Genomic DNA, 24,686 nt, shown 5'->3' with positions numbered 1-24,686 from the left:
AAAAATGCTGGTCATTTTATTATTCGCTGGATGCATATCTGGCGTATACATGAGGTCGAAAAACACACCCGGGCCCCATTATCTTTTGTACATGACACATCTCTATCTTGCAAATCTGATAAAGAAAAAGGAAATATCAACCGTGTAACCAGGGAAACAAATCTTGCGTCCGTTCTCGCGTGAGTTGGAACATGCATGAAATATGTATAGAGGCTGGCCAATGCCATCCCATGAAGAATTGAAGTGTGGTGAGTCATCTTTCGCTCATGCCATAACTGGATATCCACGGCGTCTTGCCAGGTGACTTTAAAACAAAGCTGTCACGCTGCAGATACGGCGCCATGTAATTACCTAGATGTCCTTGCCCAGATCATTTGCTTGCCCTTGTACAAGATGAGGCCAAGAGCCCAAACGACAATAATGACAAGGGCTTGCTGGGGCGCAAAGAGAGCTCCCCTCACAATAACGAATCCGCTGACCAGTACAAACAAGATGGGGTTGAACGAGTACGTCTTGTAAGGACGGTGGAGCTTTGGCTCGCGGTAACGGAGGATGATGGCGCCAAGAACCGTGAGGAAGAAGAAGGAAAACTCAGCGAGACCGTTCAGAGTCAGAAGGGCGCGGAAGTCGCCAAACAGGATGTACATTGTTCCAAGAAGAGCCGAAAGAATGACAGCGTTGATGGGCGCATCGGAGGACTTGGCCTGGCCGTCTCGGGAATGGCTGTTTGTGTTTGAGTCGACAGTGAAGCCAACTCGACCAACAATGGTAAAGTAGTCGGGGATCCAGTCCTTCTTGGCTGCAGCAACCGTCATGCGGCTGGCGACGAATGAGTTGCCGAGGAGAGAGCCAGCAATGACCAGGCAGACGAGGATGGCCATCAAGATGCCAAAGCCACGACCCAAGAGCAGTGTGATGGAGGTCTACGCACAAAACGTCAGCCAAGTTTTTCAAGAAGAGCTCAAGACTTGAACTTACCACTGCCACGCTGTCGGTGGTGGAGACAACCTTCCAGGGCAGGAGGATGTAGTATCCCGCGTTGGCGAAAAAGAAGCAAACAATGGCCGTGGGGATCGATGTGTTAATAGCCAGAGGCAGCTGCTTGGCAGGCTGTGAGAGCTCAGAGGTGACATAGATGGCCTAAAATTCGTCAACGTGACAACTCCATACCAGTGATCAGATAACTCACCTTGTCCCAGCCGGAATAAGCCCAGAGAGCAGCATACAGAGCAGCCGAGTAGTGACCAAAAATCTCCCACTGGCTCAGCTGCGTCCAATCCGTCTCGGTGCCATCGGGGTTCAGCGTCTTGCGCCAAGAAAACCAAGACTGGCTGAACCACTCCTCTCCGCCAATCTCTCGGTTGGGCTGCGCGAGATGGATGCCAATGACAGCCATGGCAGCGACAACAACGACCAGGATGCTAAAGAACTTGGTGGCGACAAAGAAGTTGTTGAGACGCGTGCTGGCCTTGGTGCTGATTGAGTTGGCCACGCTCATGCCGACGAGGACCATGATAGACAGCAGCTTGTGCTCCACGGTGTCGGAGGCATCTGTGACACCAGCAGCTGAGAAGGCGCTCTCAGCAAAAGCGATGCTAAGGATGGCGAGAGTCGCCGGCATAATAGCAACAATCCAGGTCCATGCTGCAAGGAAACCAAACACTGGACCAAAGATGTGCTGAAGGTAAGGCTGAACACCACCTGACATGTCGTTAGAACCAAAACAAATCTCATCCACTAATGTCTCAGCTTCAAACCTTCTCCGGGAATGGCGGTTCCGAGCTCGGCGAAAGTCGTGGCTCCGGTCCAGGCAAGACCACCGCCGACGAGCCAGATCATGAGGGCGATGCCCGGCGACGGAACATTGGTGTCGATTGAGCCGGGCGACGTGAACACGCCGCTGCCGATGACGATGCTCACGACAATGCCAAAGGCCTCGACGGCTCCGAGATTCCGCGTGAATGACCCCTGCGCCTGCGCGTGTCGATCAGTGGGCGGGTACTCGGCGGACCCCTCGCGACTCTCATCGCGGTCCTCGGCCAGCAGAGGCTGGTGGTCTCTGATGTCGTCGACCTGGTGAGAGGGCATCTTCGCGTCACGTTGCGTCAAATGAGTGAAAGGCTTCGTTATCGCGCGAGATCAGCAAATCGTGGGAATAAGGAGGTCCGTTGGTTTGGTCTTGAGACGGCGCAAAATGCGGAAGCCAGATTGCGTGACCCCCCATAGCGGCTAATCGTCGGAGCTTACGTCAGAAAACGCCACAGGGGGAAGCAAAACACTGATCTTTTTCCTAAGGTGGTCTCAAATTGAGACAAGATCAGCCACAGTTGTTGGTTGTGTTTTTTCTCAATCAATCTCGCGATGGCTTCCTCTTTTTGAAGTTGGAGCTTGGCCTGCATATGTCACGGTCTTTTAATTCGCCCTTGCGACCCCCGTTCGTGGGAATGCGCCCATCACTGAAACGGTAACATTTCCCCTTTGCAATTTAAAGCCCCCCGTTGTTTGGACCCATCTGGCACACGCTCACTCGTCGCCTTTTCGTATTCACAGTGCAGGGACTCGCTTCTGTCATTCTGCCCACTGATCCCTGGTTCTGAAACGTTTTGACGAAACTATGCCAGGCGGGTTGGATAGTCCACCAATTGACTGCTGGAACTGGTGTAAACTCCCGTCGGATGTTTTATCGTGATAGGGGAATATAAAGAAGACTATGGTGCCGGTGCAGTGGTTGGCCGATTAAGCACCTTGAATTCACTTCCATTCTTTACCTTATTTTTAACCTTCTTTTTTAAAACTGCCGTTCGTTCAAAATGGGTTTCATTAACCGAAAGACTGCCGCTCTCGGTCTTCTCGCTGTGGGCAGCCATGCTGCTCCCCAGGCCGCTACCCCAACTGCTGATGCCCAGGCGGCACCCGCGACTTACACGGCGAACCCCAACGTTGGCCCTGGTGGCAGCAGTTTCAAGGATTCCGCTCACTTCCGCGTTTACGGTGGAAACGCAAACGATGTCAGCCAGGCTATTGACATGCTGGAGGGAGCGTACGACTGTTTGGTTGGAACTCTCAAGTGGCGCTCTCCCGGTCTGTCTTTTAACGACGTTGAGGGTACTGGCGAGCACTACAAGACCAACATTTACTCTGTTGGTACTCTCGAGAATGCCGCTGGTGTGATGCACTCTGACTACGAGACCGGGCTGGCCTGGCTCGAGGTCGTTAATGAGTATCTGGCTGTTCCTGGCGTCACCGTTCACGAATATGGCCACGGCCTTCACTACCACCAGCGCACCTGGGTTGACCAGGGCCGAACTGGCGCTTGGTGGGAGACCCTCGCTAACTGGGTTGCTGATACCTACAAGACCTCTGACATCTGCGCCGATGCCCGATCCAAGCATAACCAGGAGACTTCCGCCACTGAGATCGAGCTGAACAAGGTCCTTGGCGACTCTCACCAGGTCATTGTCGACGGATCCGTCAACACTGGTAACTACTACCAGGCCTGGCCTTTCTTCACCTATCTCACCAACAACCCGGATGACTTTGCCGGCCTCGGCCAGGACACGCTGCGACAGCTTATGGTCCAGTACCAGGAGGGCAGCAACGAGACTCCTCTCCACACGCTCGCCCGCGTCTCCCAGAACGCCACCATCGGCGATATTGTCGGCCGCTACTGGGCCCGCATGGCCTACGTCGACATCGGCCACCCCTCTGCTCAGGAAGTCTTCTTCAACCAGCGCGAGACTATCAACTTTGCCAACGTCGAGGCTTCCGGAAACGGCTACAAGCCCAAGGCTGACCGTCAGCCCCGATACATGGGCGCCAACATCATTCCCTTGACCGTCTCTGGCAGCGAGGTCCAGGTCAAGGTGACCTCTGATGCCGAGTTTGTCGCCACCGTCGTTGTCTACCGTGAGGGCGGTGAGTCGTCTTACGTTACCCTCACCAACGGCGCTGCCACTGTTCCCGTCAAGACCGGTGAGCAGGTCAGCGTTGTTGTGGCTAACGCTCCTGCTGAGCCTATCCTCTACGACGGCTTCAACCTGAGCGACGAGGTTTCCAAGGGTCTGGACTACACCCTTGAGGTTACCGGCGCCACCGTTCAGGTTTAGGTATAATCCCGACTATTGTACGGCTTTCCATTCTTGTACATAGAAAATTCCATAGATAGTCAAGGTATATACAAAAAGCATGGTAATCCAAAGGTTGAATGCTACATCTATCCCAGTCTGAATATCCTGACGAGTCAAATGCTCAATAATAGGGTTACAATGGTTCTCTAGTAAGAAGTACTAAAGATGTAATGGTAGACTTGGCAAGTGATGAAATAGTTTATTGAGTTTGCTTCTTAGTAGCGCGTCAAGCCTGCAAGCAAGGAGAGCATAATTATATCTCTATAGAGAACAAAGAATCCTCCTCAATCCTAGGACTAAAAAAGCTCTCCTTAATCTTGAGCCTTATCTTCCAACCAATTTATCGGATCTGCGGATAATTGACCAGATAAATCCTTACATATCCTACATTGGCCCCCAATTCTGTGTCCTTGTAGACGACTTATATTGTGTTGTGTTTTCTGAGGCTAGTGCGACCTCCCGGGCCCGCCTCAGCACGTTGGGAGCTACCCGCAGGATCCAATCCGACGATAGCAATAGCCGCCAGCAGATAAAGAAACGTCAAATACCAATGTTATCGCGCAGATTGCTTATTAACAATTTCTACTGCCAACAAAAATTGACATCTCACCAGGCTGAGATTATGTCCCTTCAACTTTTTCTTTAACGCGCTGCCATGACCATATGCTCTCTATGCCTCCCGGCCTTGGTAGTCCCAACACAGCTGCCGATACTACAAGGGTCTGACGCTGGCTCCCTCCATCCTTGCACTATACCATTTGTTCGCGCCAGCCGCGATGATGTACCCGCTCTTGACCAAGTTGGGTTGCTCCATCATTCCAGCCTTGATTCACTCTCGCTTTCAGCAGAGAACTGCCCGCTTTGCAGAGTCATCTTGCAAAAGATTGAAAAGTTCATCCAAGATTTTAAGCAGATGGAGCAGAATGCCTACAATAGGGCCTGGTGGATTGATCACCTAGGCCATGCTCTTCCCGCCGAGTGGACCCTTAGACTGGTCCAACGTGACGATGAGGCGGATGGCTTCGTGGTCCTTGCAATTAGCAAGAACGAGGAGTACCTCTACATGATTGATGTTTTTGGGTTCTGCGTCGAACCTGAAGAGTCAATGTATTCGATTTCCAATTTATCGGACCGCGGAGCATCGGTTACTGGACGAGTTCGTGGGGCTCGAGTTGATCCCGATGCTGGGTCTAAGAGAACCCTGAACGTGGCTGCTGGTTGGATACACGACTGTGTGTCAAACCACGACGGCTGCCACCCTCTTCAAAGCCCACTTCCCTCACGAATTCTTGACCTGGAAGCCTTTGATGACCCAAGCAAAATCCGCCTGTGGGAGACGAAAGGCACGACGAGATCCGATTCCTATGTGACCCTCAGTCACTGTTGGGGAGTTGACACCTCGCATCATGTGAAAACTACACATGCAACACTCCCTAGTCGCTTGGACACTATCATCGTACAGGAGCTCCCCCAGACTTTCCAAGATGCAATCAACGTCACACGCCATCTTGGCATACGCTTCCTCTGGATCGACTCTCTCTGCATTTGCCAAGATGATCCTGATGACTGGGCCAGAGAGGCTGCTGCTATGCAGCGAGTCTATGCCGGAGCATTCTTAACCATCTCCGCGGACGGCGCGCCAGGGTCTGCACATGGGCTGTTGCAAAGGCGGGAACGAAGGCATGTGCCTATACCATTGAAATTTACCCCTGACAACACCGACTCAGCCACTGCCACAAGACCGAAGGAAACTAGTGTACCTGCGTACGCCTTTGAATTCCCCCGGTGGGAAACATTCAAGAAACGCGTTTTACTCGCGTTGATGGGTCAGCCTCTATCATGCCGAGCCTGGGCCATGCAAGAACGCCTCCTTTCCCATCGCGTGTTGCATTTTACGAGTGAGCAACTCTTCTTTGAATGCGATTGCCACTTTCTATCTGAAGATGGCATCAAAATCTTGGGCCGCTGGAATTCTTTAGACCTGGGGGGTGATAAAACATTGTTTGACCTGTCCCCGGTTTCCAACATTCACCGAATGTGGGACCTCATCCTGGAAGAGTTTACTACACGACAACTCACGGTCAAAACGGATTGGTTCCCGGCTCTTTCAGGGTTAGCAGCTCAGATCAAGGGTAAGTTGAGCGCTGATGCGGCGCGAGACAAGCCATCGGATAACCCTCAGGATGTCGAATACGTCGCAGGCCTCTGGAGCAACGCTTTGGTCAAAGGGCTGGGCTGGGGCCCTTTTAACCGAATGCAAGAAGGTATCGCTTTTCCAGATGAACGACCTCTGCCAGGAGACAAAGGATACATTGCTCCAACGTGGAGCCCAGCTTCATTCGACAGGCATTCAGTTCACAACACGGCTGGCCCCTGGGCTGACATTGCAGTTGTTACTGGCTACAGTGTGACACCCAAGACTATTCAAAACCCGCTCGGCGAAGTTGTGGATGGTTGGATCAGCCTGCGAGCTCCCTTGGTGAAACTGGAGCAAAGTGAGCTGCCAGACACTGATGAGCATGTCCGGAGCAGGAGGCAACGGTTTCTAAGGCTATGCACGCCCCACGGTGACCGATATGGATCGGTTGTGGATTTCGATGGGCTTGGACGCCACACCGCTGATACACGCTCCTGGGTTCAACTGAATGAGATATTTGCAGTATTTCTATCCGAGTTCAGGTGTAAAGATGATATATCTTACAGGGCGCTAGTAGTCACGCCTGTCAGCCCAGAGAAACGAGTAAGGGCTGAGCGGAAGGAGTTTCGTAGGATTGGATGCATTTATTTCGATTCAGATGATGATGTGGATAAAAAAGGGATAATACATGATCTGCAGAGGGTTGAAGAGATAGTCTTGGTCTAGCAGTATGGTTTAATGATATAAGAGTAATTATGCCTCTAAGCCATAAGAATGAAGAGGGTCTACAATAATTTATAAAAAATCATCTATCCATTCTGGTTCTATCTATTAAGGCCAGGCCCTCTATCTCAAATCGTGAAGCCGCAAACATGATTATCTAGGACACAAACGGAATCACTCCAAAGGGGGAACAAATCAAGACCAGTCCCCGTCGTCGACAATCTTTTCCCCACGCTCGGCAAGGCCCAAAAGCTCACTGACAGTCCACAGCTGGAATATGTGACCAGGAGGCGTGTTCATGTTCTCGAATGGGGTCCCAACAACACCGGCGTGGTCATCGGTCTCAAAATAGTCAACTGCCTTGGCAGCGTAGCGGATGGGAATGCCGAGGTGCATGGTATACTATGGAGTAGTGGATGAAAGAGGGATCGACACATGCCCAGGCCTTCGCCTAGCTTGCCAATGAAGCCACTGTCGAATTTGTATGCATGGTACTCCCTGGGGAATGTTGATTCGTAGCAGGCGTCAAGGAAGCCGGGCCAATTCTTCATGGTGTTCAAAACCGAATCACCAATTCCAATGATATCGCCGATCAGAAGCTTAGCTCATCATATTGAGTGAGAAGAGAGAAGAAAGGGCGGTCGTACCGTAGTCTTCGAAATTAGGCCGGCGGTCGATGACACGAACGTCGTGACCCTTTCAGTATCCCTCAATTGCCATGCCGAGACCTGCAATGCCGCCGCCCACAATTAGGATGGACAGCCTGGATGAAGGATACCTCTTGATTGGCTCCACATTGTTGAACGTGTTTGGCACAGCTACCATTGTGTCGACCAAGACCTGAAGATGTTGGGAGAGGTTGTTACTAGAGTAACTGGCAGAAAAGAAATCCTGATGAACAGGTTGGTGATACTTATAGCTGTAGTTCACGTATATGTATAACCGAAGAGTAAGATATCTGCTCCCACGGAAGTTCTGGGAGGTCGTGATCCCGTATAAACGAGGGTCGTGGATACGGCCAAGGCTCATGCGGCCCAGGGACGGGATTGCTCAATAGTCCGGCGGCATTTGGATAATGATCTGCATTACCCGTGAAGCTTGAAAGTTATGGCTTAGTTCAACATGATTCTGGAAGACCATTTTCTGGCTTGGCTTCGCAGTCAACGAAGAACCACGCTGTGAGATGTAAGAGGGGGGGCGGCTACCACTGGCACTCCCACGGAGATGCTATTGGTCGATTCAAGCACCAGCACCATGGGCACTTTCGAACAGACTCGGCACTTTCCCCATTGATGCTAAAGTCAGTAATAAGCGGGAGAAGGGGCTGGATTAGAAAGAGAGTCGTCTTCTCGATGCACCCTAATTACATCAAACCCAGGTTTCAATGCTGACCCACCGATCTGCGGCTTTCAGGGCCCAATACTAGCAGCATGAGCGTATACAACCCGGTGCGACGGTGTAGGGGCAGCTATTTCCGAGACCTCATCATCCACATTTTTTTCGTTGTTGGAAAACAGAAGGGCATGCACATCTTCAGACAGAACTTTAGCGCAACTTCACTTCGTACATAGCAGTTTTACTACATCATTGGCTCAAAGTATGTAGACATATTTTTATAAGTGGATATTATCTCGGAAGAAAATTCCCAGGAGAATGGCCTGAGTCCCTGAGTGCTTTGACATCAAGGTTCAGATCTCTCTTGAGTTGCGTCTGTTAAGCCTAGTGATGAACAACGCACCACTTAAAGGACTATAATTTATTATGTATGTCGAAAAATAGATTTCCCACTTTATTATTCCCAATCCATTCCCATCTTCTGGCATGTCCTACTCGGGAGCTTACGTTCATTCCTCAGTACAGATCAGCCAATGGTTCTGTATCTCTCACACCGCGTCATCTTCACCCTGTAGAGAATCATTTACCCCCCACGGCCCCATTCAGAACCTCGGAGTCTCCTCCGCATCCGCACACTGCCCGGAGCACCCCCGGCGATACCATGCCGGAGGTCCAAGGTCAAGCCCGGGCCGGTGACTCAGTTTCTCCGTGCCCTATTGTCAAAAGTGGATCCGGAGGGCGCGACATGGGGCCACTTGTGTCCGGGCGGAGAAAAAAGCCGCCAACCTCCGCCACTCTTCCGCCCTCCTCCGCAGACTCATTCCTACCCTCTCAGACATGGATTCTGCGAAGCGGAAGCGTGCCGCCAAGGCTTGTAATTACTGTAGGAAGAGGTAGGTTACACGAAGATGATGGTCGCCGCAGACTCTGTCAGAGACTGCGCTTTTGCTGTTGTTTGCTACTCTTTTGAGCGATGGACTCTGCTGATGATTGACTTTTCACCGCTAGAAAGAGAAAATGTGATGGCAGGCAGCCGGTTTGTTCTCTCTGCGAAGAGGCAAACAACTCTGAGTGCGAATACCGGGATGAGAGTGAGAGCAACAAGTATGCGCATCCGAACCTGTCTACACCAGTCACCCCATTTGCTGACTGCAGCTGGCAGACGAATAGCCGTCGAGGTAGACCGAGTCGATGAAATCTTCAGTCGGCTCGAGACGCTCGAGTCTACCTTTCGCCATGCGATAGCAGTGCGAAGGGATAGGAGCCCTGTCTCTACTCCTTACACCTTACCACGACATGGAGAAGCCATCAGTCCCGAAAATGCAGCTGCCTCGGTCCCTTCGACGACCGACAGACCTGGAACCGCCTCACTTTCTCACTTTGCCAACAATAATGTTTTCAACACCACTATGGACATACCCTTATCCCATTCGTCCACTACAGGAAACCTCCTTCGATCAGCACCCGCCAAGGCGTTACTAGGCCACTATCCCGCTGACCTGTTTCTCCATATTGAACTTCGTCGACCTATCCCCGACGGCCTGCAGCTCATTCCAGTACCGACCAACCAGATAAACTTGCCCACGTTACAACCCGATGAGACGGATATCCTGATACAGAACTTCTTTCGACTGGTGCATCACTTTCATCCTATCCTTGACCAGAGGGCATTTCACGACTTGTACAACCGGACTATTGATGATGGCTTACGTCCCGATCTTGCCTCTGCTTTGGTCTTGGTCGTGCTGGCTCTTGGAGCTGTAGCCGCTGCAACACCGAACCTGTCGGAGCCTTCGTGGCACCCTGGTATTCAGTATTTTACTCCTGCCGTTCGACTCCTCTTGGCCGAGTCTCTGTGCTCGTTTGGTGGCAATCCCATCCTGCCGCAGGCGCTGTACCTGGCGGCGCTTTACTATAGTTATATATCCAGGCCTCTACTCGCTTGGAGGCTGGTTCATATGGCATCTACGGATGTGCAGCATTACTGGATCCGGTGAGTCAAATTATTTGGTGATATTGACGATTGCTAACTTCTGGGATGAGCTCTGAGAAGTTGCTCCGTGATGGCCAGGGCGGATCACAAGATCAGTCAATTCTCAGGGTCTTTTGGGCGATTCTCGTCCTTGAATGGTGCGTTACTTGCTGAGGAGAGCTGTGCGCGATGTGCTAACTACCCGTAGCGATATTCTTGCCGAGCACCATCTTCCACGCAGCGGTATTGAGAAGATTGTAGACAAACTGCCCTATCCCTGGTCTGACGGTCCATCCGAGCCTTACATGCACCGCTGGCTCGCGGACCTTTCATCACGCCGCCTACTAAACCGGATTCACTACGTGCTGTATGCTGGTGCTGAACCGGGTACCGGGGGTGATGGGGCCGCTGAACACTCGGCAGATGAAAGTCTCCCTAATCTGGCGAACGAGTTGAATCATCAACTAGGCGGTTGGTATCATCTCCTCCCTCATAGCATACGGCCGAACTTGGATAGTCCTCCATCTGGGGCGGACGACACCATGGTTACGATCCGCTACCATACCACAGGGGATATCATTTTTAGACCCTTTCTGTATCAGGTTTGCGCATTGGCACCCGATGCATCTCCAAGTGCAACTTTACTCGAGAATGCTGAAAGATGTTTGTTCCATTGCCGGGGATACTTGAATGCCGTGGAGCATGCTGTCCGCGCCCCTACAGCTTCACTGGAGAACTTGCTACATGGGTGAGTGAATACGTTCCTTGAAGCGAAACTCAAATGCTAACTAGGACATCAGAACAATGGCGGTTGTATTGCTGCTATCATTCGCCGCCTTTTCCAAACTCGAACCTCTTAGAGTACCAGACCTTAATCAACTGCAAGATAAGGGGATACGGATCTGTGAGAGATGGGCGTTTCCGGGATCGAGCATTGAGCAGATGGTTGTCATCTTGCGTGCGCTGAGAGCTAAATGCATCGATACGGGATGAAGGATGGGCAGTCATATAGTAACCACTATAGTGATGTCTTTTGTAAAGATACCCTTGATAACGTTTCTCTTGAAGCTTGGTCCAACGTTGTCATCAAGTGTCGATCTCACAGGTGGGCTCTCCCATATTTGACATTAGGGCGCACGCTAAAACACGCCTTCACGCCGACAACCGGGAATGCCGTGGAACCTTCAAGATTCTGCCGATAACAATTCTCAGAGAAAATCCACAAGGAGGTCCATTCGGAGTCAGCTTTTAAATATCAAGGGATGTCAGAGGAAACTGACATAACAAATTCCTTACGTGAACCCTCTGAAAGATCATACGACACCATTACCTCCTCAACACGTAACATCGTCCTTACTTTCACCGACCCAAGTGAAACGCTAGAGTCATATTACGTTAGTCGAATCAAACCCATCGATCCAATGGCGGTAAAAGAATCGCAGCCTGTTGCATCAACCAACAAACCTGTCACTCTCCGCCCGGCAAGCGCCAAAGATGCTGGTCGCATTGCGGAACTCGGGGCCCACGTTTTCACAGTGACGTTTGGCCACTCGGTCGAGCCACACGAACTGGAAGCTTTTCTTGAGGAATCTTACACTCCATCGGCTATTGCGAAGGATATAAACGACCATGACAAGGATGTGATAGTCGCGACCGATGCGAGTAATTACATCCTTGGCTTTGCGTACCTCACGCGGGGGAGTACTGAACCTTGCGTCCAACGTGTTGAGAATACAGTCGAACTTCAGCGCATCTACGTCCACCCTCTAGCACACGGGAAAGGAGTTGGGCGCGCCCTGGAGAGAGCAATAGAGAACATGGCACGAGAACAAGGCTTTAAGAACATCTGGCTTGGGGTCTGGGAAGAGAACCGGAGAGCAATCAAGGCATACGAAAAATGGGGATACACTCAAGTGGGGGATCATGACTTTGTTATTGGGACGGTGGTTCAGACGGATAACATCATGCTTAAGGCTTTATAAGGGTCATTTTGGGATGGCGTTTGGGTAGTTAGGGAGCTTTTTTAGACGATAGATTACTGATGTTACGAAACCCATATCCTTCGGACAAGTTCTCCGTCGATAACTGGCGACTTCGGAGTCTTTTGCCGGCTCCGAAATATGCAAACAGGGTGATAGCGCTACCACTGACCAATGCCCTTCTCTCGATTCGTCCTAGGCTCTGCTTAGAATGACTGAGTCGTTGATTTGCCGCGCCGAGAGCCTCCCACACCGGCCCGGTCTGTCGTCATATTGGGCGGTCCGCTTGTCCCGCTGCTGACTTTAAGACGTGCATTGCGCCTTGCGATTACCCCAGATTCTCCTTGTTACCCTGCCGAACCTGATCATCAACTTATCCATCGCTGAGAGTATCTTCTTCACGATCAATTGTTCCTAGAATACTTGCCCATCTTCCATCATGTACATTCGAGCTGCCCACGCGGAGACTGATCTCCGCGTCCTTCGACGCCTCATCCACGAGAACCCACTGGGCATGCTCACGACAGGCATCAGATCCCCTACATACCCCTTCCTCCAAAGCAGCCATATCCCATTCATCCTCGACGTCCAAGATGAATCAAGCGAAACCGAGCTTGGGCGGTTGCGAGGGCACCTCGCCCGACAAAACCCCCAGAGCAAAGCCATGATGGAAGCTTGCACCTCCAATCCTAGCGCCAACAACTTTCTCGAAGATGAAGTCCTCGTCATTTTTACTAGGCCAGCTCACCATTATGTTACGCCTAAGTTTTACAAGGAGACGAAGCCTGCGACTGGAAAAGTCGTGCCTACTTGGAACTATGCCGCTGCGCAAGCGTATGGAAAGGCGCGCATCTACTTTGAGAACAACGATGAGACGTCTTCATTCCTCGGAAAGGCTATTTCTGACTTGAGCCATCATGCGGAGACCAATGAAATGGGATATACCGGTGGAGATAGACCTTTGGAGTGGAAAGTCTCCGACGCCCCCGAGAGGTTCATCGATCTGCTCAAGCGAAACATTATTGGCATCGAGATTGAAGTCGATAGACTGGAGGGTAAGTTCAAGATGAGCCAGGAGATGGGCAAGGGAGACAGGGAAGGAGTTATCAACGGCTTTGAGAGTTTGCAGTCGGAGAGGGGAGATGATCTTGCAAGGGTGGTTAGGGAGCGTGGTGAAATCAAGGATAGGCAGGCTCAGAAATGAATTGATTGAGAGTTCTGAGGCAGTAGCAATTTAGAATAATGATACCAAGTTCAAGAGGAATGCCCATATACAAAAGAATGTTTTGCAGCGTCCAGATCCTCTTAGCAGATGCAGGCCTGAGCCCATCGTCTGGGGACAAATTCGTATATATATTAGTATAATGATTAGAGAAGCGCTTAGAAGAGACTCCAGAATACTTTTGTTCAGACTTGGACCTATTTCCATTACTCTTAGACATCTATTCGATAATTTATCACATACTCATGAACATTTTATCCGATAATCTGGGAACAGGTCACAGAGCCCGGCTGGTGTCAAATGCCTACTTCCTAGAAGCATGGCGAACAATATGCATCACCGATAAACCCGCAGACCCGATTGAAGCATCGTTTCGTTAAAGCCTACATACCCACCAAGACGGATCAGAATGCATGACTGCTTGGCTCAAGATGGGCATCTCGGCCCGCCGATTGTCTCGGCCCGGTGAGTTCTCAGCCAAGATAAAAGCCCAAGAAGTCATCTCGATGTTCTCTCGCGGACTTGTCATTACAGATATTAGAGTCATTCTCTTACCTTTAATCCAGAACTCAAATCTACGTCTTTGAAACCGCAGTCATGAAGACAATCTGTCCCGACCGCGCCCCTCGCACCATCGGCCCCTATGTCCACGCCATCGTCCACGGGGACTTTGTCTTTACCACGGCCTGCATCCCTCTCGACCCAGAGACAAACAAGCTTATCGAAGGAGACGCTGAAACTCAGCTTCGACGTATCTTCGAGAACCTCAAGATCATTCTTCAAGAATCTGGCACCACACTCAACCATATCATCAAGCAGAATGTCTACCTCACCAACTTTGACGACTTTGAGGCTTTTAATAAGGTTTCGGCTGAATATCTTGGGGAGCATAGGCCGGCGAGGGCGACAATGAAGGTTTTGGAGTTACCAAAGAAGGCCAGGATGGGGTTGGACGTAGTGGCTGCTCTGCCTCACTGAGTTCTCGACCCGAACCACGAGCAATGGCGAAGCAGATCTCTTGTTGTGCAGTATCGCTTTCAATGTGTTTTAAATGCAACGGTGTTAAAAATTGCTTGTTTACTGGCGTGTCTGACACTTTGTATTTGCCTTTGATGAGAAGAGCCATAACCTCTATCTATCGGTGCAGTTATCCCATCAAGGGCCGGGCTTCCACTATAACTAAAGAACACAATACCAACACATCATAACATCATATCCCGATTACCACAGTGTCCTATTTTTAGTCCTTTTGCTGCCTGCAGTAGAAGGCGAGTCATAAACTCACTAATCGGGCTCACGCGCGGGCTACGCATGCAGGCGTTCACGGTGGATGACGTCGCACAAGGTTTCACAGCATCTTGGTAGTGAGTCACACGTAAAATTCGATCGTGTTGTTACCGACCCAAGCATAAAGCCGGCCGCATTTTCTTAAGTCCCGCTACTGTTATTGCTGCTGTCGTCGTTAATCCCACTTCCCTCGTCATGGAGAACATCGCCATGGAGAACGCCGCTCCAGACTTGCAATTATTAAACCCAAAGCCAGAGGCAAAGGATGAATTTCACCTCTTTCCTAAATTTCCGTTGGACGTTCGGTGCGCGATCTGGGAACAAGCACTTTCCCATGAGCGTCTTATCTTTATCGATCTTGTCCCCCCTGAAGCCGACCTCGCGAGTTATTGGTACCGTCCCTGGGACCCTTGGGTAGAGTGACCAACTCCCAACGACTACGTTATCGTTTTATCGCAGCGCCCAATCATCAGCAAGCTATTCCGTGTCAACACAGAATCCCGGTCCTGCGCATCCCGCTTCTATCGGGTCCAGCTTCCCTGTACCTACCAATACGGGGACCATGTGGAAGAGAATGGCACTCTGTACTTCAACCCCGAACTGGATATCTTGACGATTTCGGGCTTTGAGTATTTCGTCAAGTTTGCCCATGACACCTGGGTTCACGACCCGAGACATGTAGGGATTCTCAATATGGCTCTATTCGACCACAGAGTTAGGCCCATGTATACCCACGAGAAGAAAAACAATCGCCTGCGCGAGGTGGTGTCCCGGCTTCGGCGCATCATGTTCCCGTTCATGCAGCAAGGTAGCGCCGAACTTCGACGTGTGCGCTTTCCCGGCACAAACGACACCATCCCGAGACTCAAACCACTCTTCTACCGACCCATCATGCCCGCAACCCCTATTTTCCATCGGCAACCCGATCCCAGACCTATTCAGGCAGAGCTTAGACTGGTATTCATTGGCTCATTTGACCCCCGGGTCGGGATTCATGAATGGGTTAGCGTGGTTACTGCACTGGGCGCGCAACAAGATATCGAATACCGATTCATGGTTACGTACAGGGATAAAAGAGCGCAGATCAGCAATCGAGACGATGCTGTGAGATACATTCAGGAGGAGGATAAGCTGTGGAAGGAACGATTGCGTCGTCCCCGGAACAAAGTGTGTCAGCCTGAATGGCTATCAAGCGCCGCCATCGACGAGACTTGCCAAGATGCAAACCAGGTACCTCAACCAGTGATGGGGTTTTGGCTCTTCCCCATTGAGTGCCTTGGACCTTTGCCTCCGGTCAGCAAGGATCCTCGAACTCTCTACCAAGGCCCTTGGGTCTTTGACAGGGTAACCACAAAGGGTTAACGGCCCGGCCGCTATCTCACGAAAGTCAACATGTCTGAGTATTGGCCTGAGCTTTGTCTATCATATCTTCCATAGATGTCCTGTAGGTACGTAGGTAGGTCGCTGAAGTTACGAAGCGTAGAGTCGGTTCACTTACAACCTCAACCAGCGGGTGGATCACGTGATAGGAAAACTTGGCCCATTTCTCATTTTGCCCCATCTCAATGTGCGACTCATACGATGTTGAACCTTGATTCAGGCCAGGTCTCCCATAACTTTGCACCCGGATATGATGCCCTTTTCGATACGACCTAAAAAACATGGAGAATCTTCCTATTAAGCCCTCTGGCATCTTGATGCAAAAAGATTTCATCACGCCAGAACACGAAGCCAAACTTGTCAACCTCTTTCAGCACGAGCTGGACTGGCCTGCACGCTCAGGGCGTCTATCACTACACTGGGGGTATACCTTTAGCTACAAGACGTTTGGAATCGATGAGGATATCCCTTTCAAGCCGTTCCCAGACTGGCTCGTCCCTCTGCTGCCCATCACGGAAGGTCGCCCGCCGGACCAGGTCTGCCTTCAACATTACGCACCTGGTACTGGGATACCGCCTCATGTCGACACCCACGGTGCTTTTGACCAACTATATGCGCTTTCCCTAGGCTCACCACTTTTCATGCAGTTTCTTGACAAGGAAACAGGCGAAAAGACAGAGGTGGATTTGCTACCCCGGAGCATGATCCAGATGAGCGGGGACTCGAGACTTCACTGGACACACGGCATCAAGTCTCGCAAGACTGATACCCTACCGGATGGGACAGTGAGACCAAGGAAGGATCGTTGGAGTCTTACGTATCGCTGGCTACGCGAGGGTGGAGAATGCGAGTGTGGGAATGAGAAGCTATGCGATACGGCGCAAAGACGACAGGGCATGGAGAGAGAATATCGGTGGAAGCAATATGAGGAGGATGCAAAGAAGAATGAAAAGACTACAGGACATATAGGGTTGGCGAGTTGACCTTGGGATCTATCCTGTTGACTCAAGATCGATGGTTCAGTGTATTGACTCCCTGTCGGCTCTTTTCCCATCTTGGAACATAGAACAAGTGAAGTTAGTGTTGACGACCGCACTTGAAGGCGAACTAAGGAGATCATGACATGCTTCAAAGAGCGCTGCTAAGGAATAGACTATAGTTAATACAGAGGCCAAGAAGATAAAGAACCAAAGACGTTCCATCAAGATAACAAGATCAATGAAAAATAGGGTGATAGGGTAGACGATGCGGACTTGACACCGCAGGGACCGTTGTGTGAGCCCGATGCAGGTGATGCACAGCCCACAGAAGGCCCTTGGCAATAGAGCCAACAGCAAGTATGCCTCGAGTAAAGTCTGGACGATCTGTTGGAGAGCGGCACGGACTTTCTGTCATGGTACGTCAACCGAGCCGATGACAGCCTACAGACTTCGACAATCCAGACTCTCCAATAAGGATATCCCCAATGATAAACTGCGTGTTGACCTCTCCAAAGCCAAGACTAGACGATGCACACATCCCCAACAGCCCAGCGAATAAAACGTGGAGTGAAAACAATCCACGCTTCGGTAAACTCGCTTGGCGTGCTGGGGTGTCGTCTCGCTATTAAGAATAACCCAAATGGGAATGCACGAGACTCGCAAGCGAAGAGAAAGCTCGTTATTTTTCGCATGGGACCACCCGAGCGATCTGCGCGGTCCAGAAAAACGCCAAAGCTTCCTCGTTGGCTGATGATGATCCGATTTCCACTCTGATGATCAGATAAGATCAGTGCTCCTCTCCAGGAAACCTCAACCCCCACCCTCGAGCTGAATGCTCAGAACAGAGGGGCCTCTTTTCAATCTCTCACTTCTTACTCGTAGGTCGATTGCCCGGTGTTCAGCTGCAGCCCAGACAACGCGACAAACAGGTTCGCTGGTTCCACTTACTTCTCGGTTGCACGGCACGAACCCCATTGTATTGTGTAGTTCTTTTATTCCTGGTCACATCATTCCAGTGCACACATCCTTGTGATCGTGGGAGATGTAGTGTGTGTGTGTGTGCCCCATTACGATCTTCCCCTCTGGGAACGCCAGCAAGAGTATATCAGCAGAGACGTTCGCCTTGGCTTCTGTTACATTTTTTACAGAGCTTTTATTCACTTGAGGTTTAGTCTATTCTAGCTCATCTTCAAATCAGTGGTCTTTTGTTTTCAATCACCCTCTCCAAGCATCGCCATGGCTCCCACGCTAACCTCCATCCTGACCCTTGGGTTCTTGGCAGCCGCACCCGCATTCGCGCAGACCTTTAGTGACGGAATGGGCCCCGCTGCTTTCATGTGGCCGAATGACAGAGAGTGGAAGGCTGATGGGGACCGAAAGGCCCCTTGCGGTTCGGCTGCCGCTGTCGGAAAGAGGACCAAGTTCCCTCTTGGTAAGTCGTCTTTTGTTAGTGTTGGACAGGACTAACACGTCACAGAGGAAGGTCACCTTGCCTTTGTTGCTCAGCATACCTTCTACGATACCAAGATTAGCATCTCCTTTGAGGATGGTACGTCCCCTTATGTCATGTATCTTGGACAGCCTCTAACCCTATCTAGACCCCAAGTCAGACGACGACTTCACGGCCCTTGTCCAAGACACTTCTATCGCTTTCCTCGAACCCGGCCACACATGCTTCAACATCCCCGACCCCAAGGGTAAGAAGGTCGGCGACAAGGCCACAATACAGTTCCAGTACCAAGCCACCTGGAACACAGCCAAGAACGAAACCTTTTACGCCTGCGCCGACATCATCTACGCCGAGGCCGACGAGGTCAGCTCCCGTGTGCCCTGCTTCAACGTCACTGTCCCTGGCCGTCGAGACACCATCCCCGCTACAGAGTCCGAGAGCGCCTGCACTACGGCTTCTGCTGCGCCGGCTGCTACCTCTGCTGATGATGAGAACCTCGGTGGAAAGAATGGTCTGCCTGGTACCGCTGCGGCTGCTCTTGTTGTTGCTGCTGCCGCTCTGTTTGCTCTCTAAGTTTCGATTCTCGATATATAATAAGGGATGGGGCAGTTGGCTTGCCCGGAGGGGTGTTGGGGACCCTTTTGTATATAGTACCTATAGATTTTAAATTTGCATTATAGACTCATATCGGATCGCAGTTTCATGGCCTGGTCATCTCCCTAGCTTGGGCTGGCGATTCTGCCGTAGCGGCCGACAGTGGACGTTGGAACAGGGGGTGTGGTGCTTGTCGGCCTTGCGCCGTACCGGCCGATAACCCCAGTCTTGACTCATGCTAAGTGACCCCCTTGGTCAGGAACCAGCTTGTCATTCTAAGATTGACTATTTCCAGAAAGGGATTGAAACAAAAGCCTATCAAAGGCCTTGGTGGTTATCTGAGAGGACGTTGGGTCCGGATGATCTAGCCGCGCCCGTCGACTCTCGGTTTCGCCCACACTTTGGATAAGAGAATGTACGGCCTGGGTTCCCCGCCAGCCCAAAGGCGCATAACTACATTATGTGGTCTAAGCTATGGGCTCAGAGGAGGCCTGCTTACCGAAGCAGGCCAAGGTCTCCAAGGTTAGGCCCAAATACCTTGAGTTTTGAGATCGCTAAGCTCTTTAACGGCTAGCTCAACTCAGTACTGGTTACGGCTCTAGTGATGGTCACATTATAACAATCGAGGAGGAACCCCAGAGACTACCATAAAGGCGCTCATATTCCCACCTCCGCACCATGAACGGATCAGCAGTTTGCAAAGATCCTTTGTCACAATGGGAGAACAACGGCTACCGAACATGCAAGGGAGCGCCGGTGAAGAACTGGGAGCTTTTCAAGCAGTTGGATGGATTGATCAGAAACTTGAATGAGCTTGATGCCGAGGTTTTGTTCTGGCATGTACCTCGGAGTCAGAATACGGAGGCGGATGAATTAGCTAGCAGGGCACTGCGAAGCCAATAGTGCATTGTCTTAATCACGACACTGAGATGGGCAAATGTGTGAGAAGTGGTAGCCTAAGTGGGCTAGATCTATGGCTGGATGACGCATAACCTAGACCAGTACCTTTTCGCATCAGACATAGCTATCCTCCACCCTCAAGTACGCTTCTATGCAGCATACTGTTGTGATTGCGGCGGCAGTGCCCCCATATGGTTAAGGGCCTATTTCGGCCTTCCGGCCATGTTAGTTATGTACCAGTCTTGCAAAAGTCATGTTTTACCTATGCGCGTAGCCCGCCCCTGGCCGAGCCTCAGTTGAGGGGCAGCCTTGCAAGCAAACAGAAGGCGATTCATTCATTCATTTTTTGGCTTCTTTCTGGCACGATGGAGACCCATTGACAACCGAACCATGTTGATGGTTCTTTGCTCCTAGAAATCGGTCTAAGGGACGATGCGGTTCCTTTCTAGCCTTGCTAGTATCAGCTGGAGGTGCTGGCGGCAGAAATGGCACGCTCGGAAGTAGCGAGAGGATGAAATCAAATAATCCCATTGCCTTGTGTACCACTGGTGGCGGTGTCAGTTGTGTAAGCTGATGGAGGCTTCCTTGCGGTGTTGGTGGTTGAAGCTGGTATGATGCCCAAAAGGCCGAGGTTTTCTGTGGGAAGCTTGAACCGACACTTATGCACAACTGGCGGGCTATTTAAGAGGTATCTTTTCACGTGAAGATGTAATGACGTCAGCAGATACGGTTGGGCTCCGTCGGCCTTCTAGTCCCCCTGTGAGACTGGCCGGCCTCTGGTCACGAGACCCTTAGACCCTTGGTAATTACTACCATACAACGGGTTCAATTTAGTTGGCAGCACTGTAACTCTCACATTAGCTAAGAGTTAGGTCGTCGGTCGAGTCTCTCGGTCACAAGAGCGATGGATATGCTACCCATGATCCCCATTCAATGTCCGCCGACACGATCTGAAAATCCTGCCAAGCTCTTCTATCCCCGAAAGGATGCTCGTATCACCAACCTGGCTCGGTTGCCAGGCCCCGTTAGGTAACAGGGGCATGCACACCCGGGTCTAGACCACAGTCTGGTCGGACGACAAAGACCTCCCGTGCCCTCCCCACCTCGGCCCGCTATTGATGTGAGATATGAGTGATCGGTGCACATAGCCGACACATTGTTCTAACTGGCTCGCACGGGGCTGGTTATGAAGCAGCCCCCATCCATGCATGGGAGCTTGCCATCATGATGTAAAGTGCTATAGCAACTGCTAGAAAACACCGCATGTGTCCTATTTCGAAGGGGGTGCTTGACCGTCATCCCGAGATCAAGCCTATGGACGGTCTCTGTTGGCTCGGGAAGCCCCGGTGCTGTCTACTACCCCTGTAAACTGTGGTCCTTCCTTCTTGGGACTAATAGCTAATATGTGTAAATGACCTGATAGAGAGACCTAATTAAGAACCAACTGCATAAACTAGAGGCACTTCTGGATATGAGGGCACCCACCGACACACCCAACAGCATCATGCCGTGGAGTCGAATATGCCTTGTAACGCAGTGGGTGCTGAGGCCTCGAATATTCCAGCCATGACCGCTGTCTGGATCGGCCCACATCAGCATTAAATTCTTTATCTGGCTGGGCATCCCTTTGTCGCTTTACTCTCCAACGCTGACTTCTTTGTCTCATACCGGCTGAAGCCTTGCCAGCGCCATGAAACTTTCCTACGTCGTCTTCTTATTAGCAGCCCTCTTTTCCAACGTAGGTCCCTCGACCAAGTCCTCTCTTTGAGAACTGCGCTAACAGCAAGCGGAATAGGCCGATAGGCTTGAAGCTCCTATCGAAGGGTACGGAGTGGTAGTGCCGGAATGGGAGGTTGAAGTGACACCAGGAGGGCCCACGACGGTATTGAACGGGACGATCGAGGAAGTGCATGATGAACTGCTCCAGTTGAATCCCGACTGGGATGAAGAGTACATCGGAAACAGCACTGCCGATGCTGGCGAAATCAACGAGCGAGACGCTGGTTTCAGGCTCCTCGCTCGGACCGATTTTAGCGATGCTGCCTATCGTTGCGGTGGCCGATGGCCAAAGTGCCGAACCACCTTCATCAGTCAAGGCATCTACTATCTCCGCAGCGTCAAGGGAAAGCCGCGAAACGGACCCGGGCCCGGCAATTGCGGTCGAGTTAGCTGTTCTTTCAACTCTGCAATTTGGTGGTGCAATGATGTGAGTGTTTACGTTTGACAGTTGCTTGGCCGAGGTTGTTTTGATAGCTGACCATGATCGGGATTTAGAACGCTAAGCCAAAGACGCTGAACAGCTTTGGGAGCATTGCAGACGGTGCTGCGTTTATTGTCAAGAAATGTTACATCCCCGATAGAGGACCACCTGTGCCAGGAAAGTGGAACATGATCTCTGGCCAGGCTTTTCACCATACCAACTGGAATGTGATTGTTAGAAAGGATAAGTGTTAGTGGCTTAGTACTTGCTTGGATATTTGGGCGAACGGGATCATTTCGTAAACCTCTGCCTCATAGATAAACCACAGATTTGACGAAACCATGGCAAGCCAAGAATAGAGTCTAGAATTATGATGACTGCGGCACAGTGGCGAAGTGAATTTTAATGCGGATAACCCTCAGGGATGACTTCTGTTGGTCCACTGCTGGAATACCTGCCGTGCTGAGCAGGGCTTGAACCTTCCGAGGTCCCTCAACATCCAAAACAGCTTCCAGCGCGGCATTCTTGATACGGATGCCAATGTCTTTCATCTGATGATGAGTATGAAGTCAGAGCCCCACCGAGAACCAACTGCATATACGAACTGATGGGCCCCCGTGCGCACTGCAACTGATTGGGAACGAACACCGCATAACCGACAAGACCGATCCAACGTGAGGCATTTGACTAGCGGTCAAGTTCCGCCGTGTGCGTGGTTTTATGACCCTAAAAGCTCATGGTGTCGCTATCCGGTCATGATGTTCTGACCAAGGTCTACAACTGTAGTACAGTCCCGATCGCTTCAAAAGCCACTATTGTCCAAAGTTTTCACTCAAAATTCTTCCTTATCTTTACTATGAAGCTTCAACACGTCGCCTTTCTCGTGGCTGGCATTTTGCCTGGCGTGAGTCTACGAAACAGCCGTATGACCGAGGCAGTGCTAACGTCACATCTGTGTACTAGGCACTCGGGCTTGATGCTCCCATCGAAGGGTATGGAGTGGTTGTGCCTGAGTGGGAGATTGAGGTCACTCCGGGAGGTCCTACAGCCGTACTCAATGGTACGGTAGAGGAAATCCACGAAGATCTCCTTCAGTTGAACCCCAACTGGGATGAGGAGTACATGTCGAACTCTACCGATACTGCCGGCGGCGCTTCGAAGCGAGATGGCGACTCCCATCTGTTTAGCCGGACTGACTTTAGAGGGTCCAAATACACGTGCCGTGGTCGATGGCCAGAATGCCACCCTAACCCTATTCAGAGGGGAATAGAGTATCTCAGGTACGTGCAGGGTAGGCCCAGGAATGGCCCAGGTCCCGGGAACTGTGGCCGGGTAAGCTGCTCTTACAACGCCGCGATCTGGTGGTGCAACGATGTAAGCCATACTGAAAATTCTGTCGATAAGGGTTGAACCTAATGGCTAATCAACGTAATTAGAACACCAGCGCAAAAACTCTTGCTGGATTTGGGAGCATTGCGGACGGGGCTGAGTATATCGTCGATAATTGCATGCGGTGGCACTGGGTCAAGGGGGGTTACGTGAGCGCCGTAGCGGGCCAAGTGTTTCATAAAACCAAGTGGAATGTTATAGTGAGGAAGGATAAATGTTAGATAGGCGTTGGGTTTTAGGAGAGGTATATCACATTTCGTCGCCGCAGTCTCTGTCCGCTCTAATGTCTGATTGCATTATATCCTTCGAGCAGGTGCTCTTTGGGGATGGGGTTAGGCGCAAGTTTATCAACAATTCAGCAGCAATGGCCCGTTTCCAGTTCTGGACTAATCATGGCTCTCTATTACTACAGGGGTCATCTAATATCTTCATACTTCCCTCTACCTCACCTGTCCCTCTCGCCCGATGGACCTGGGCAGACTCGCAGCCAGACTCTATTTACGACGAGGCGGTACACAACAAGACGGTCTTTATGAGCTGGTTCAACAAAAGAATTCTCCCCGCGGATCATGATTATCTGATCTGCTCCTCTGGATTCCTTCTTCACATGGACAGCAGTGGCGGCTTCAGCAGCCGCAATCAATACCTCAGCCCGCCCGGACTACCATTTGGATTCTCGAATGCGGGCATCTCCATTTTTTCCGAGGCTCCCGACACCGTCTTTCCCCTCGGTCAGATTCCAATTTTTAGCTCCATTACAAACCAGACCGAGTTTCTTCCAGTGACGATTGACGTGATTGCCGCAAGAGGGTGTGACGGGCTGATTGCAAGGCTGGCGAAGGACCTTGTTGCCGCGGGAGTTCTCAATGCCCCTAGCACTGGTTCAGGGCTTGACAGTGGGACCATCCTGCTGAGAAGAGATTATCGGTACTGATATTGGTCGTGTTTGTGGCTCTCGCTAGATTATTCCTCGGCGACTCTTTGCAACTACGTAAGAACGTACCGAGGTAG

The 24,686-nt window shown here is 51.1% G+C and overlaps 8 protein-coding genes and 1 pseudogene across 9 annotated transcripts, besides 1 other annotated feature; 8 read left to right on the top strand and 1 right to left on the bottom strand.

Annotated features, from left to right (window-relative positions):
* Positions 1 to 347: 347 nt before the first annotated feature.
* NCS57_01099500 (uncharacterized protein) lies at positions 348 to 2,088 on the bottom strand (the record flags this gene model as incomplete). The annotated part of the gene is made up of 4 exons (XM_053060719.1): positions 348 to 923; positions 979 to 1,140; positions 1,190 to 1,701; positions 1,758 to 2,088. The coding sequence occupies 4 exons, from the start codon at positions 2,086 to 2,088 to the stop codon at positions 348 to 350; spliced, it is 1,581 nt and encodes a 526-aa protein (XP_052909105.1).
* A 722-nt stretch (positions 2,089 to 2,810) lies between these two features.
* NCS57_01099400 (uncharacterized protein) lies at positions 2,811 to 4,106 on the top strand (the record flags this gene model as incomplete). Its single annotated transcript, XM_053060718.1, has 1 exon — positions 2,811 to 4,106. One exon carries the CDS (start codon positions 2,811 to 2,813, stop codon positions 4,104 to 4,106), a length of 1,296 nt encoding a protein of 431 aa, XP_052909104.1.
* Positions 4,107 to 9,138: 5,032 nt separating this feature from the next.
* On the top strand, positions 9,139 to 11,287 carry NCS57_01099300 (annotated as a pseudogene). The gene is made up of 6 exons: positions 9,139 to 9,215; positions 9,331 to 9,426; positions 9,485 to 10,315; positions 10,366 to 10,452; positions 10,503 to 11,042; positions 11,095 to 11,287.
* Positions 9,139 to 11,287: a sequence feature.
* A 1,425-nt stretch (positions 11,288 to 12,712) lies between these two features.
* Positions 12,713 to 13,477, top strand: NCS57_01099200 (uncharacterized protein; the record flags this gene model as incomplete). The annotated part of the gene is made up of 1 exon (XM_053060717.1): positions 12,713 to 13,477. One exon carries the CDS (start codon positions 12,713 to 12,715, stop codon positions 13,475 to 13,477), a length of 765 nt encoding a protein of 254 aa, XP_052909103.1.
* Positions 13,478 to 14,092: 615 nt separating this feature from the next.
* Positions 14,093 to 14,473, top strand: NCS57_01099100 (uncharacterized protein; the record flags this gene model as incomplete). The annotated part of the gene is made up of 1 exon (XM_053060716.1): positions 14,093 to 14,473. The coding sequence occupies one exon, from the start codon at positions 14,093 to 14,095 to the stop codon at positions 14,471 to 14,473; it is 381 nt and encodes a 126-aa protein (XP_052909102.1).
* Positions 14,474 to 16,443: 1,970 nt separating this feature from the next.
* On the top strand, positions 16,444 to 17,145 carry NCS57_01099000 (Fe2OG dioxygenase domain-containing protein; the record flags this gene model as incomplete). The annotated part of the gene is made up of 1 exon (XM_053060715.1): positions 16,444 to 17,145. One exon carries the CDS (start codon positions 16,444 to 16,446, stop codon positions 17,143 to 17,145), a length of 702 nt encoding a protein of 233 aa, XP_052909101.1.
* A 1,233-nt stretch (positions 17,146 to 18,378) lies between these two features.
* NCS57_01098900 (uncharacterized protein) lies at positions 18,379 to 19,165 on the top strand (the record flags this gene model as incomplete). The annotated part of the gene is made up of 3 exons (XM_053060714.1): positions 18,379 to 18,574; positions 18,620 to 18,691; positions 18,741 to 19,165. The coding sequence occupies 3 exons, from the start codon at positions 18,379 to 18,381 to the stop codon at positions 19,163 to 19,165; spliced, it is 693 nt and encodes a 230-aa protein (XP_052909100.1).
* Positions 19,166 to 21,776: 2,611 nt separating this feature from the next.
* Positions 21,777 to 22,540, top strand: NCS57_01098800 (uncharacterized protein; the record flags this gene model as incomplete). Its single annotated transcript, XM_053060713.1, has 3 exons — positions 21,777 to 21,824; positions 21,882 to 22,292; positions 22,361 to 22,540. 3 exons carry the CDS (start codon positions 21,777 to 21,779, stop codon positions 22,538 to 22,540), a joined length of 639 nt encoding a protein of 212 aa, XP_052909099.1.
* A 602-nt stretch (positions 22,541 to 23,142) lies between these two features.
* On the top strand, positions 23,143 to 23,896 carry NCS57_01098700 (uncharacterized protein; the record flags this gene model as incomplete). The annotated part of the gene is made up of 3 exons (XM_053060712.1): positions 23,143 to 23,190; positions 23,250 to 23,660; positions 23,723 to 23,896. 3 exons carry the CDS (start codon positions 23,143 to 23,145, stop codon positions 23,894 to 23,896), a joined length of 633 nt encoding a protein of 210 aa, XP_052909098.1.
* Between the last annotated feature and the right edge of the window lie 790 nt (positions 23,897 to 24,686).

The sequence above is a fragment of the Fusarium keratoplasticum genome, chromosome 9 (assembly GCF_025433545.1).
Source record: "Fusarium keratoplasticum isolate Fu6.1 chromosome 9, whole genome shotgun sequence".
In the NCBI taxonomy this organism is placed as follows: domain Eukaryota; kingdom Fungi; phylum Ascomycota; class Sordariomycetes; order Hypocreales; family Nectriaceae; genus Fusarium; species Fusarium keratoplasticum.
Note: the sequence above shows the minus strand (reverse complement) of the source record. Positions and strands in the feature narration are given on the sequence as shown.